Genomic DNA, 14,160 nt, shown 5'->3' with positions numbered 1-14,160 from the left:
AAATAAATATTACTTTTAAACTTAGTGTCTGAGTGCTGAACGTGTCTTAGTTTACTGTATTGCATTTGCTATATCTTCCTTCATGGTAAGCTATAAATTTTCAGAACAAATCTACAAGCCCATTCTCCAACAACTGAAAAAGAACAGAAGGTTAACTGAGCAACAAAAGGGTAATGTATATTAACTCAGAAATCTTTACATGACAAATTCTGAGTTTAATGATAAGTTAAATCATTAGAGATTAAATTACTGTGTTACTTGTTAGCTAATCTACTAGAATTTGAACAGATGTCAAATAACCAGTTAAGTAGGGGTTACATTAAGTACATGCACTGCTTTACTGTTTGAAAAAGGGATTCGGATTGTTAGCAATTCTACAACTTTTGGGCAGTTCTGCACAATATTATTCAATAGGAATAAGTACGACTTCTAGATTTTATAATATGAGACATAATAATTTGGTAATGAGTAACCTCCTAACTGTCTCTTTTACATCTTTGTTCCTGAGGCTATAGATCAAGGGGTTCAGCATGGGAATGACCACTGTGTAAAAGACAGAGGCCACCTTGACCATGAGCCACGAACTTTTGGAGTTAGGAACACAGTAGAGGAAAAGGATAGTCCCATGGAAAATGGTAATGGCCGTCAAGTGGGAGGCACACGTGGAGAACGCTTTCTTGCGCCCCCCAATGGAAGGCGTCTTCATGACAGTGATAAAAATGAAAGCATAGGAAGTGAGAGTGATCACCAGGCTGCTTATTTCATTGAATGTGGCAGAAACTAAAGTGATCTCCTGGCTCACATAGGGGTCAGAGCAAGACACAGCAACAATGGCAGCGTGCTCACAGACAAAGTTATTAATGATATTATTTCCTCTGAAGGATAATTCCAGTAGAAAGTAGGTAAGTGTCAGGGAACAGACTCTCCCCCAACAGTATGATGTAGCCACCAACAAGGAGCAAAGCCTCTGGTACATTGCAACTGTGTAGAGAAGAGGGTTACACACCGCCACATATCGGTCATAGGCCATCACTGCCAGCATGAATGTTTCTGTCACTACAAATATGCAGACAAAGAATAACTGCATGATGCATCCTGTGAAGGAGATAGTTCTATTTTCCACAACCAAGTTCTCCAGCAGTTTGGGTGTAATTGTGGTGGAATAACAGAAATCAACAAAGGACAAGTGGCTGAGGAAAAAGTACATGGGGGTGTGGAGTTTGGGGCTGATCCTGATGACTGTGATCATGCCCAGATTCCCCAGCACAGTGACTGTGTAGATGGTCAGGAACACCAGGAACAGGGGCGTCTGAAGGTCTGGATATTCTGAGAAGCCCAAGAGGATGAAGGTGACTTCAGAAGTCTGATTTTCTTGGTCCCTGGGACAAAATAGGGAAGTTGATTCAGAGATTCAAGAAGAAATATTTGGACAAGGGCAAGTAAAATGAGGAAATGTTGAGAGGTTTAGTGATTATCTATAAAAAGACTTATGGATATGCTTAGTTTCAACAATTACATTGTTTCAAAAGCTAGAATTTGCTAAAATCACATTTATACAGTGCATATAAAATGTATGTCAATGTAATAATAAAATATGGGAACTGAGAGAGGAAGAACAAAAGTGCAGTTGGCTCTGGTATATTTTAAACCATCCGGTTCAGTAGCCTCAGAGGCAACTGGCTTCACGAGAAGGGCCAGTCTACCTTTTGCATGAGTCAGAGTTTAGTGAAAACGCTTATCTTGGAGGAAGATAAGCATTTCCATTTTATTTCATTTCAATACAATGCTTATTTTGAGTTTCGGTAATTTTTTCACTTCTTCACCTATTAAATGATGAGAACTTGGAACTCCAAAAAGGAAATTAATGATGGAGTAAAATGATCATTACATTTTTGTAACAGTTGTTTCTATAGCTATTTCTGAATTTCCCTTTCCAATGACCTCCCTACATTTAATCACACATTTATCTCCACATATTTCAGATCCTTCCTGTATAATGTGAATGATGCACTTGATCAGCCACATTTATATAATTATTGAAAAAATGAAAAAATCTGTTTCCTTTTCTTGATATATTATAATATCAGATATTTAGAATGATTTGGTTTGGGAGCAAACAATAATAATACATCCAGATCATTTTTATTATTCTGAAGTACTTTCTGCCACAACATTCTCAGGTGGTCAAAATTCAGTTCTCCTCCAAATCTTCAAAGATGAGACATCACTTTCAGAAGAATTACAATGGTTTTTATTTGGTTAGGACATTTTTGTTTTGTTTTGTTTGCATTGAATTTCTTACAATAGAGACACAGATAATCTTTCTGATATCCTATACTTTTAGTTTCTTCATCTTTTCCAATAATTTTATCTCAACTTGACTCATTCATCATGGTCATAGTAGTTATGTCATTATCAGTAACTATAAACCCTGAAAAATATCAATATTATGCAACATCTGTAATATAATATATATTTTACTCATGTTTTCTTCTTTGCCATTTCAACAAATTGTTGTTCTACAATAAAATAATATTAATGAGGGCAAATATGGAAGGCTAGGACATAGTAGATTCTCAACAATCTTGATTGAATAAATGAATGTATATGTGAGTGAATAAATCTAGCCACATATTATACATGTATTGGGGTAAAAGTTTATAATAATACTAAAGAAGCTGGACTTGCCTATTAAATCAGGACCACATTGTAAACTCACAATGCACTGAGGCACACCTGGAGTCCTACAGAACAAGTAGCTATAGTGAAACCCCATGGGACCTAAGCATCTTGAATTAGAATAAAACAAGGAGAGGTAGAAGGGAAAATGAGGTATTGGATTTTTAAAAAATGTTCTGAGTTCATTCAAAATAACTCAATTACTGTTTTGTGCCAGTTTAATCCAGAACCATGTCATGACTGCTTACTGAAAGCTAAAATAGCAGTAGGCATAGAAAGAACACCATTCCACACAGCATTCTGTAAAAATTCTATGCTTTATCATTAGGTGAAATTAAACACTCTATAGTTTACACTGAGTTGTTACAATGTTTAGCCTCCAAGAGAATATACTGCACGCACTTACATTTTGCAGAAAACATAAGTGCATGCAGTGTATATATATATATATGATTATATATAGAGAGAATTATATAGGTTAGGGTTAGGGTTACATATAAAAGTATTTTATGTACAACTTACATATCCATGCGGTTTCTTTCTTTAATTGCTCCTTTAAATTCACTTCATTTGACACCTGTGATTTGATCGTCTACATTTGTTGTTATTTTCTAAACTTATGTTTTAGTTTGACACAAAACTCATTGAGTGCAAATTTCCTAACTGAACATACTTTTTCAAGCATTTTCCAATATCTGTATTCTTTCCTAAGGATGTTCTAACAAACTCTGAGCAGACTGGGCCTGAAAAGAAAATCATTTCCATCAAAGATATGTATTTTATAGTATATATTCGACTTATTGTTACCCAAACATCTTTTCTATGTGTGGCACTTTTGAACCCACTTCCTACACTCTATTTCTTGACTGAAAGACTTGGGGCCAAAGTTCACAATCTCCCATTTAGCCCCAGGAAGTGTCACCCTTTTTGAGCTGAATGAGGGCTCAAGGTGCTGTGCACAGGCTTTCCCTCTTTCATAGTGACACCCAACATGGCTATCCGATTGTGCATTTGCTATGCACTCAGCACTGTAATAGGCATTTTAGAAACTGTAAAATTATAAAATATTGGCCTTGACCTCAAAACTGTTTTTCTAAGAATTATTCCGAGGAATAATGCATGTAATTGCAAATTATACAACATAGCATACAATTCTTATTACTTATTAAAACTAAAGTTTGTGCCCATAAAAAGAAGAAGAATATTGTGATAAAAAGAATACAGGCAAATTAATAATAATAAATATGGTGAAAGATAATATTCCTAGTTAATGGAACGGCAGTTAGATTTACATATGGGTTTGCCTCCTGCAAAGATTGTTGGAACACACTCTTTTCCTTCTAAAGTTATATAAAGTAAGAATTGAATAACTCACTTAAGTACAGAATAAATTGACTTATTCATTTACTAATGCTTCTTTTGCAGAGATTAACGGACTCCAGGAAAGTTCCTGTGGAGAACTGAAAAAAAAAAAAAAAAAAGCAAATCACAATAAAAGTGGCAGGCAGGAGTTTGTAATATATTTCAATAAATGTTTCAAGAAAATGACTTTTTTCCCCTGATTTTTTCAAATAAACTCAGTGATAACAGAGAGAAAAATGATACCAAAAGACTGAATCCTGACACCAAACTGTGTCACAAATATATATGCCACAAAGGCCTTAGGGATGTTAACCCTAGAGAATATAATTGAAGTATTGCCTAAGAGGCCACAAATAAAGCAATTACATAAAACAATGCCCCATGTGATATCCTGGTTGCATGTAATTTCTTGTAATAACTGGTGAATAATTTCATCATAAACTTTAATCCCATGATCTTTTAAATATGTTGAACCACACAATATATTTTAATTTAAAATACCTGAAAATACAAAAATGTACAAAAGAAAAAAAAACAGCCATTGGGCAACAATCCAGAGATAAATACTCTCAATTGTTTCTTTATTTCCAGTTTTCTCACTCCCATGTGTGTATGTATGTATTAGTGTGTATCTGATACAAAGCTTATATAATAAATATCATAGCTATATTTTATATTATCCTTTTTATATAACATTGCACTGTGAGCTTCATTTTAGGTAGCAAATGGTTATTCAACTTATATAAATACCTGTTCAACTTTTCTTTAAGTAAATGTGATATGCATTATTTTTTAATTTATTAGATATGTAGTTCGGTGATTCTCGAAATTCATTGTGAATTTCATTACAAATAGAGATGCAAAAATTCCTCAAGAGAATACTACAAACGGTATTCAACAGCATGTAAAAAGACACTAAAATTAAACACATGGCAAGTGGAATTTATTCCTGGAATGCAAGTATAGTACAATTTACCACATTAAAATTAATCAGTATAATACACCACATTAACAGTGTAAATGAAAAAATACCTGATCTTCTCAATTAGTGCAGAAAAGCGATTTGACAAAAGTGCACACTCTTTCATAATAAAACCACTAAAAAAACTAAGAATAGAGAAAACATCTTCAGTATATTAAAGGCCAGCGATATATGAAAAACCTACAGTTAATTAATACTCAAAGGTGGAAAGACTGAAAGATTTTCCTCAAAGTTCAAGAATAAGACAAGGATGTTTTCTTTCACCACTTTCATTCAAAATCATTTTAAAGGTTCTAGCCAGAGCAATTAGGCAAGAAAAGTTTTTTAAAATCATCCAAATTTGACAGAAGAAAATCAGAATTTTAACAGATGACTTTCTTTCATTTTTTTTATTTTTATTTTTTACAGAGTTTCACTCTTGTTGCCCAGGCTGGAGTGCAATGGCACAACCTTGGCTCAGTGCCACCTCTGCCTCCCATGTTCAAGTGATTCTCCTGCCTCAGCCTTCTGAATAGCTGGGATTACAGGTGCCCACCACCATGGCCGGTTCACTTTTTGTATTTTTAGTAGAGACAGGGCTTCACCATGTTGACCAGGCTGGTCTTGAACTCCTGACTTCAGGTGATCCACCCGCCTCAGCCTCCCAAAGTGCTGGGATTACAGGCGTGAGCCACCATACCCAGCCGACATATCTTATATATAGAAAATCCTAAAGATTCCAAACACCCTTACCCAAATATAACTCCTAGAACTAATAAACAAATCCAGAAAAATTGCAGGATACAAATTAAACGTACAAAAATCTGTTGCATTTCTATACTTGCAAAAAACAAGCCCCACCCCAAAAAATTAAGAAAACAAGTTATTTGCATTTGCTTCAAAAACAATGAAATACTCAGGAATAAACTTAGCCAAACAGTCAAAAGTATAATACACTGGAAAGCATAAAATGTTACTGACAGAAATTAAAGAGGACATAAATAAATGAAAAGTCATCTCATGTTCATAGATTTGAAGGCTTTATATTTTAAGATGCCAATACTCCCCATAGCAATTACAAATACAGTGAAAACTCTATCAAAATCCCAATGACATTTTTAATAGAAAAATCCATTCTAAAATCTAGACAGAATTACATGAGACCCTAAAAGGCCAAAACAATCTTGAAAAAGGAAAACAAAGTTTGAGGTTTCACACTTTCTGATTTCATACTTACCACAGAACTATAGTAATCAAAGCAGTAAGGTACTGTTATAAAGAAAGTTATATAGACTAATAGAATAGAATAGACAACCCAGAAGTAAACATACATATATATGGTCAAATGTATTACACATCAGTGCCAAGATTATTCAATAGGAAGAGGTCAGTCTTTTTAACAGATGGTATTGAGAAAACTAGCCTCCTGCCAGAGAAATTTGAACCCTTATCTTACACAATGAACAAAAAATTAACTTAAAATGGATTAAAGACCTAAAGGTAAGAGCCAAAACTATACAATTCTTAGGATATACACGAGTCAGTTCTCACACTGCTGTAAAGAAATACCTGAGACTGGGTAATTTATAAAGAAAAGCGTTCAATTGGCTCATGGTTCTGCAAGCTGTACAGGAAGCATGATGATGGCATCTTCTTGGCTTCTGAGGAGGCCTCAGGAAACTTACAATTATGGTGAAAGGCGAAGAGGAAGCAGGCACATCTTACGTGGCTGAAGCAAGAGGAAGAGATGGGGTGGCAGGGGGGTGCTACACACTTTTAGATAACCAGATCTCATGAGACCTCACTCACTCAATGTCACAAGAACAGCACCAAGAGGATGGTGCTAAACCATTCATGAGAAACTGCCCCCACGATTCAATCACCTACCACCAGGTCCCACCTCCAACACCGGGGTGTTACATGAGATTTTGTGGGGATACAGATGCAAACCTTGTCAGGGGAAGACCTAGAAAAAAAACTTCATGACACTGACTTTGTTAATTATTTATTGTATATGACACCAAAAGTATTTACATCTTTTGAAATCATATTTCTAAGTGATTAATGTACAGAATATATATATTTTAAAAACTCCTATAAATCTACAAAACAAAAACAGCCCAATTCAAAAACAGGCAAAGAACTTGAATACACATGTCTTCAAAGAAGCTACACACATGCCAATAAGCATGTGGAAACATGTCCAGCACTACTAATTAGGGATATGCAAATCAAAACCACAATGAACAGCAGCTCCTTTATTTAAGATGAACAGATTCTAGAGTTCTAGAGTTCTGCTGTACAACATTGTGCTTATAGTTTTTTTTTTAAAACCATACTGCATAAAATTAAAATTCTGTTGAACGTTGAGCTCATGTATTTGGTCTTATGACAATAATAACACACACACACACACAGAAATAAGTAAACAAAATAGCTACCACCTCACACCCTTTAGGATGGCAATTATGAAAAAGAAAAAACAAACAAAGAAAAAGAAGGAAAAGTTGGAAAATAACAGGTTTCAGGGGAGATGGAATGAATTGGACTCCTTGAATATTACTGGTGAGAATGTAAAATGGTGAAGCTGCTCTACAAAAACCTATGGTAGTTCCTCCAATAATTAGACGTGAAAATACACATGACCCAGAAATTCCACTTCCAATAGATACTCAAATAATTGAGAGCAGAGATTCAAACATATTTTTTGTGTACTAATGTTCTTCACAGTATTATTCACAGTAGCTCAAAGTAGAAACAACCCAAGTGTCCACGGAGAGATAATTCAACATGGATGAACCATGAAAACATTGAGCTAAGTGAAATAAGCCAGACACAAAAGGCAAATATTGTAATATACTATGTATAAGAGGCACCTAGAAACATCAAATTACAGAGACAAAAAAATTAGTGCTTACCAGGGACTTGGGGAGAAATAAATGCAGAGCTATTGCCTCTGAGCAACAAAATCCTCTTTATGCCTGATGTTTGAAACAGAAGGCTTAAGGGAAGCACTAATTTAAATACAGATGGGTGATGGATGATGGATAGGTAGATAGCTAGCTAGCTGATACAGGACAGACATATATACATACAGAGAAGAATCAAGCAATACAGAAACATATACATATATTATGCATAAACCGCATACACATTTTTAAAAATTTTATTATTATTATACTTTAAGTTTTAGGGTACATGTGCACAACGTGCATTAAGTATACCTATATATCACATACTGTTTGCATTTTGCATTTTCCTTTACATTTTGCAAAAGTATATGTTTATAAATCAAACTTTTACACCATTTAATTCTCAAAGAATTTCCAAATGTGTTTGTAAGGTTTTCAAAAATATTATAAATGGTTAATCAAAACTTGAATATTTCAATGATTTTCCAAGGAAACCTACCAAATTATATAAGAGGTTGACAAATAAATCTTAGTCCAATATTCTTTCTTGCATGAAGAAATTTCTTTAAATTTTATCCTAGTTTGACATAATGAGAACAAAATATTTTGCTTTTCATCAATATTACAAGTCAATTCTTGTCTAATTGTTGTATAATTCTTAGCCAATTGTAATTGGTAGAATCTGTTTTCATATAGTCTAGTAGTACAAAATCCACCTCCTGAATAGTAGCTGAGGGAATAAATTTTTCTGTTACAAGTGGCAAAAACAGAATACCCACTAGAGGGCAGAGTGATACCAGTAATAAGAATACAGTTTTCACATACACATGAGCAGTCATAAAACATGACTATATTTTAACATATTAAAAACTAAAAAGCCAACAAAAGTTGAAAAATATGCAAATAGAATTCCGTGAAGACAGAAGAAAAGCATAAATTAATAAAAATATTTTACTAAACAATAAGACATTTCATTTAAGAATGTAAAACCTTGCCATTAAAAATAATACAGGGATGATCCAGATCACAACAGCAAAATTATTATAGAAGGTATACATAGGACAATTACCAGAATACATTTTATGGTAGTGTATATCTATATCAATGAAATGAAGACAAGTAAGAAATTCCATAGAAAAGACAGAGAAAAAGGCTTTAAGCTAATAACAGCACTTAAAAGTTACTCTTTATATCTATCCTCTCAAAAACCATTCAGATCAAAGAAAGTAAATAAATAAATCACACATTTGTGCATCACTTTAAGACAGATGACCCTATGAAGTGAAAGTTGACTATAGGTAGAGAAATATTTTTCAGAAGAAAAGAACTGAATTTGAAAATGTCGTAATTCCATGTGGGTAGAGTGAAGTCTGAAGAGACAGCTTAGAAAAGAGAAAAGGGAAATAGAAATCCTACTAGTGGAATCAAATGGATAAAATCAATAAGGAAGTTCTACTCTCATAACAGAAATTAAAAACCGAGTCAAGGCCTGATAGAAAACAGCATTACCTAGGGGAAAAAAAAAAGCCGAGCTATTGCATAAAACTTGTGAAAAACCTTGAAAAGTTATTTCCAGGGAAAAGGAGGAGAGTAGAAAAAAGACATTGCCCTGTGGAGTTGTAATGGTTAAGAAAGAAGAAGTAATGCAAGTAAATTGAGGATTCTCCTAAAACAAAACACACACACACACACTCACTACAACGAAGTTTCTTGGAGGTAATATTTTATAAATATTTTTGTGTATTGTTATGTATTTAGATATACATACATACACAGCTATATGTGTGTGTATATGTACAGTTGTCCCTCAGTATTCATAGGGGATTGATTTCATGACCTCCAGGGTTATCAAAATCTGCAGATGCTCAAGTTTCTGATATAAAATAGCATAGTATTTGCATATAACCTATGCATATCTTCGGGTATACTATAAATTATCTCTAGATTACTTATAACACCTAATACTATCTAAATAGTTTACGGTATTGTTTAGAAAATAATGCTGAGAAAAAACATCTATACATGTTCAGTGCAGAGGCAATTTTATTCTTGAATATTTTTGATCTACAGCTAATTAGATACACAGATGTGGAACTCATAGACTGAGTATGGCTGACTGCACTTATCTACCTATATATAGACATCTATGTATAAATCTATCAATCAAACTACATATATACCTATCTTTCTACATACACAGGAACTCACATGGGGACACACACACACTATAATGTTAGAATATAACAGTCTAAAACCGGGAATTTTCTAAGCCACCTGAAAACCTCATCATAGTACACAAAGTTAGCACACAAAAATGTCTCTGTCCATGCAATGTACTACAAGGGTGGGAGGGGAGTCAGCAAATAAGATCAAAATATTCCAAGCAATGAAAATATAATGATACAAAAATGGGCAGAAGGAAATTATACCACAACACTTCAGATTAAATTAAATATAATTTAACAAGCATTTTTAAGTATGAAAAATATCTTGAATTAAACATTTTAAATAAAATATAAATAGACAAAAAGGGCTTATACCTAAAAAATGTTGGGCAGACTCAATAAACAAATTGAAGAAATAGTCCATTTGAGAAATCAAGACACAGTTACAAAATAGAAAAGGGAGACTAAACACAAATATAAATTTAATAAAGTATACCAAAAATAATTAGGAAAACTATCAAGAAAATGAAAAATAAAAAAGGAAAGGAAAAGGGTAGACAAAAAATAAGTGAAATGTCAACAGTCAAAGAAGATTCAATATGTATATAATTGGAGTCTAGGGAAAAATAAAAAAACACAAAAATAATTCAATACTTACATAATTGGAGTCTTGGGAAAAATAAAAAAAAAGCAACACAACAGTGAAAGGGCCCATATTTTAAAATGTATATGTTTCCTTATCGGTGAAGTGTGTCTCTTATAGGCAGAAGATAGATGGGTCTTGGTTTTTTTTTTTTAGATGGGTCTTGTTTATTTTTTTTTCTTTTTCTTTCTTTTTCATCCATTCAGCCACTCTATGTCATGTCTTTTGACAGGATAATTTAATCTATTTATATTTGAGGTATTTGTTGGTAGATAAGAAGTTACCTACTGCCATTTTAAAAATTGTTTCTGGTTGTATTGTAGATCCTTGTTTCCTTTTTCCTCTCTTATTGTCTTCCTTTGTGATTAGGTGATTTCACCCTAGTTGTATAGTTTGATTTTTTCTTTTTCGTCTTCTATGTATCTACTACAGGTTTTTGCACTGTGGTTATGTTGAGGTGTGCATAAAACATCTTATAGTTATAATAGGCTATCTTAAGCTGATAAAAATGTAACATCACTCACATGAAGTGAGTCTTTTTATTCAATTTACACTTTACATTTTTTGTTTTTGGTGTCATGATTTACATCATTGTCTATTTTATGTCCCTAAACAAATTATCATAACTATTATGTTAATACTTTTGTCATTAAACCTAACTAAAGATATCAGTGACTTACACATCATCATTATAGTCCAGGTGTATTCCAAATTTGGCTATATACTTACTTTAAATAGTGAGTTTTATATTTTCATATGTTTTCATGGTACTAGTTAGTGCTTTTTTCTTTCAGTTTGGAGAACTCTCTTCAGCATTTGTTGTAAACTAATCTGGTCATGGTGAAGTCCCTCAGCTTCTCTCTCCTTCGTTTCTGAAGGATAGCTTTGTTGGGTAAGTTATTCTGGGTTGGTAGTTTGGGGTGTGTGTGTGTGTGTGTGTGTGTGTGTGTGTGTCTGTGTGTCTGTGTGTCTGTGTGTTTCCTTTAGCACTTAAATCTATCATCCCACTATCTCCAGACCTGTGAGGTTTCTGCTGAGAAATTTGTTGCTGGTCTTACTAAATTCTTTCTAATATGAGATTTTCTGTCTATGATTTTGGACATATTAATTATATCTTTGCATCATCTTGTTTGGATTGCATCTAATTGGAGACTTCACTTTCCTGTACTTGAATATTTATAGCTTTCCCTACATTTGGAATATTTTCTGCTATTATTTTTTAAATGAGTTTTATGTCTTTCTCTCTCTTTCCCTCCAACTCCTATAAGTTGCAAATTTGCTTTTTTGATGATGTCCCATATGTCCTGTAAGATTTTTCCATTCCTTTTCATTTTTCCCTTTATTTTTAACTGACTGTATATTTTCAAATAACCTGCCTTCAAGTTCACAGATTCTCTCTGATAAATCCTTTTGTTAATATTTTTCTTTTGCATTTTTTCTTTTGTTCATTTTATTTTTCAGCTCCATAATTTCTGTTTGTTCTTTTTTTCAAATTCAATCTGTTAAATTTCTTGTTTGGTCATGTATTGTTTTCTTGATTTTGTTGAATTATTTCTCAGTATTTTCTGGAAGTTCACCGATCTTGTTAAAATTATATCAAATTATTTCTCAGGCAGTTCAGACATCTCCATTATTTTAGAGTTAGCTACTAGCATTTTTATTTGTTTTTTATTTATCTATTTATTTATTTATTGTAATGTCACATTTCCCTGGTTGTTCTTGATACTTGTGACCATGCATTGTTTTCTGTGCATTTGAGGAAGTAGAGATTTATTTCAATCTTTGAAGAGTGGCTTTGTCTGAGAAAGGCTTGACCAGTCAACCTATTCAGAGATTCTGACTAGGCTGTTTTGCATGATCTGCAGGTGGACTTGCTGCTGGATTCCTCAGGGAGACTTCTGGTTCTTGAGTCAGCAAGTCAACAGATCTGGCAACTGGGTCCATGGCATTGGCCTGGAGTCTGGATCCACTCCAGACTGGACTCCAGGACCTGTTGACCTGGAGTCTGACCAGGGAGATTCCACAGGAGCTGACCTGGTGTTTAACTTGCATCTGCAGGAGCCATTGAAATGCTAATTCCAGCACCTAAGCCTGGAACCTTGGTCCACTGGGCTGAGCCTGGATCCTGAAATCCATGGGTATGGGCCTGATATTGGAGTGGGCCTGGATCTGAGGTCTACAGAGGTGGGCTTATGTTTTGCAGCCAGGGAGCTGGCTTAGAGCCTGGGTCTGAATGAGTCATCCTGGAGCCTTTGTTGGTGGGGACCATCCACGTTCTACTGTCTAGTGGGTAGTCCTAGTGCCTAGGTCTGCTAGAACAGACCTGGCCTGGGGGGCACTAGGACAAGCTGAGAGCCTGGGGCTGACCTGCTGCTGGGAAGGCATGGAGCCTGTGTCGGTGGTATATTTCTGAAGACTGGAATCATGATGGCATGGTACCTAGAGCCACAGTGGTTGACATAAAGCCTGTGTCATGGAGTCAGCCTGGAGGCAGTGTATGGGAGTCTCATGGTGGAGACTAGATCCATGAAGGTGGGTCTAGGTCCTAGAGATGCAGTAGCCAGTCTGAGTCCAAAGGCCATCAGGGTAAACCAGCAAACTGGGTCCACAGGTGGTTTTTGGGGTGTATGTTCTTGGGAGCTGGCCAAGCATTGGGGTCTTCTGGGTTGGGCTAGGTCTCTGTGTCTGCTACAACAGGCCTGGTTGCTGTGTCTGCTGGAGCTTAAGGCCACAGAGGTTGGCCTAGAGAATAGGGTTGCAGGGACCAACTTTGTACTGAGCAGGCCGAGAGCCAGAGTTTGCAGGTGCTGGACTGGTGATTGAGGCCATGAGAACTGACTTGGCATTGGAATGGGGCTGAAACTTGGGGTTGTAAGGGTCAGCTGAGTAGTGTGGACTGTTTGGAGCCTGCAGCCACTGGGGCAAACCTTGTCCTGAGGTAAACCTTGAAACTGATTCTGCTGTGCTGGCCTGGAACTTGAGGCTGTGGGATGCAGTCAGGCACATCAGCAAGCCTGGGCCCCGTCCATAGGTGTTAGCCTGAAGTCTGGGGCCATGTGGACCTGAACAATGCTGAATTTTACTAGAGCAGACCTGGTATTGTCTAAGGAAAAGTTTGGTGCTCACTTACTTCTCTTCCCTCCAAGCAGAGGGTATCTCTCTCCAAGCCGTGCTGCCTAGGGTTGGGAAAGGAGTGACACAGGTAATATAAAGTTCTCTTTCATGCCCTCTTCAATGCATGTTTCATTATTTCTGTGCTATGCCCAATTGCTGGAATCTCTCACTTGGTTTTCTTTGCTCTTGTGAAGGTTATTATGCATGGATAGAAGTCCAGTTGCTATTTCTGCATGGGAGCAAGCACTGAAAAGTCCTATTTTGTTGATGTCTGAATCTGAGCCATAATTCTACAATTTGTTATGTCAACAAATGGGCTCTAAA

At 35.3% G+C, this 14,160-nt stretch overlaps 1 protein-coding gene across 1 annotated transcript; it reads right to left on the bottom strand.

The window, feature by feature from the left end:
• Positions 1-436: 436 nt before the first annotated feature.
• LOC100995252 (olfactory receptor 5D13-like) lies at positions 437-12,774 on the bottom strand. The gene is made up of 3 exons (XM_055095146.1): positions 12,564-12,774; positions 3,353-3,422; positions 437-1,379 (listed from the first exon to the last, which is right to left on the bottom strand). The coding sequence occupies exons 1-3, from the start codon at positions 12,772-12,774 to the stop codon at positions 437-439; spliced, it is 1,224 nt and encodes a 407-aa protein (XP_054951121.1).
• Positions 12,775-14,160: the final 1,386 nt, after the last annotated feature.

Source organism: Pan paniscus, chromosome 9 (assembly GCF_029289425.2).
Source record: "Pan paniscus chromosome 9, NHGRI_mPanPan1-v2.0_pri, whole genome shotgun sequence".
Lineage (NCBI taxonomy): Eukaryota > Metazoa > Chordata > Mammalia > Primates > Hominidae > Pan > Pan paniscus.
The sequence above is the reverse complement of the archived record's forward strand: the minus strand, read 5'-3'. Positions and strand labels throughout refer to the sequence as shown.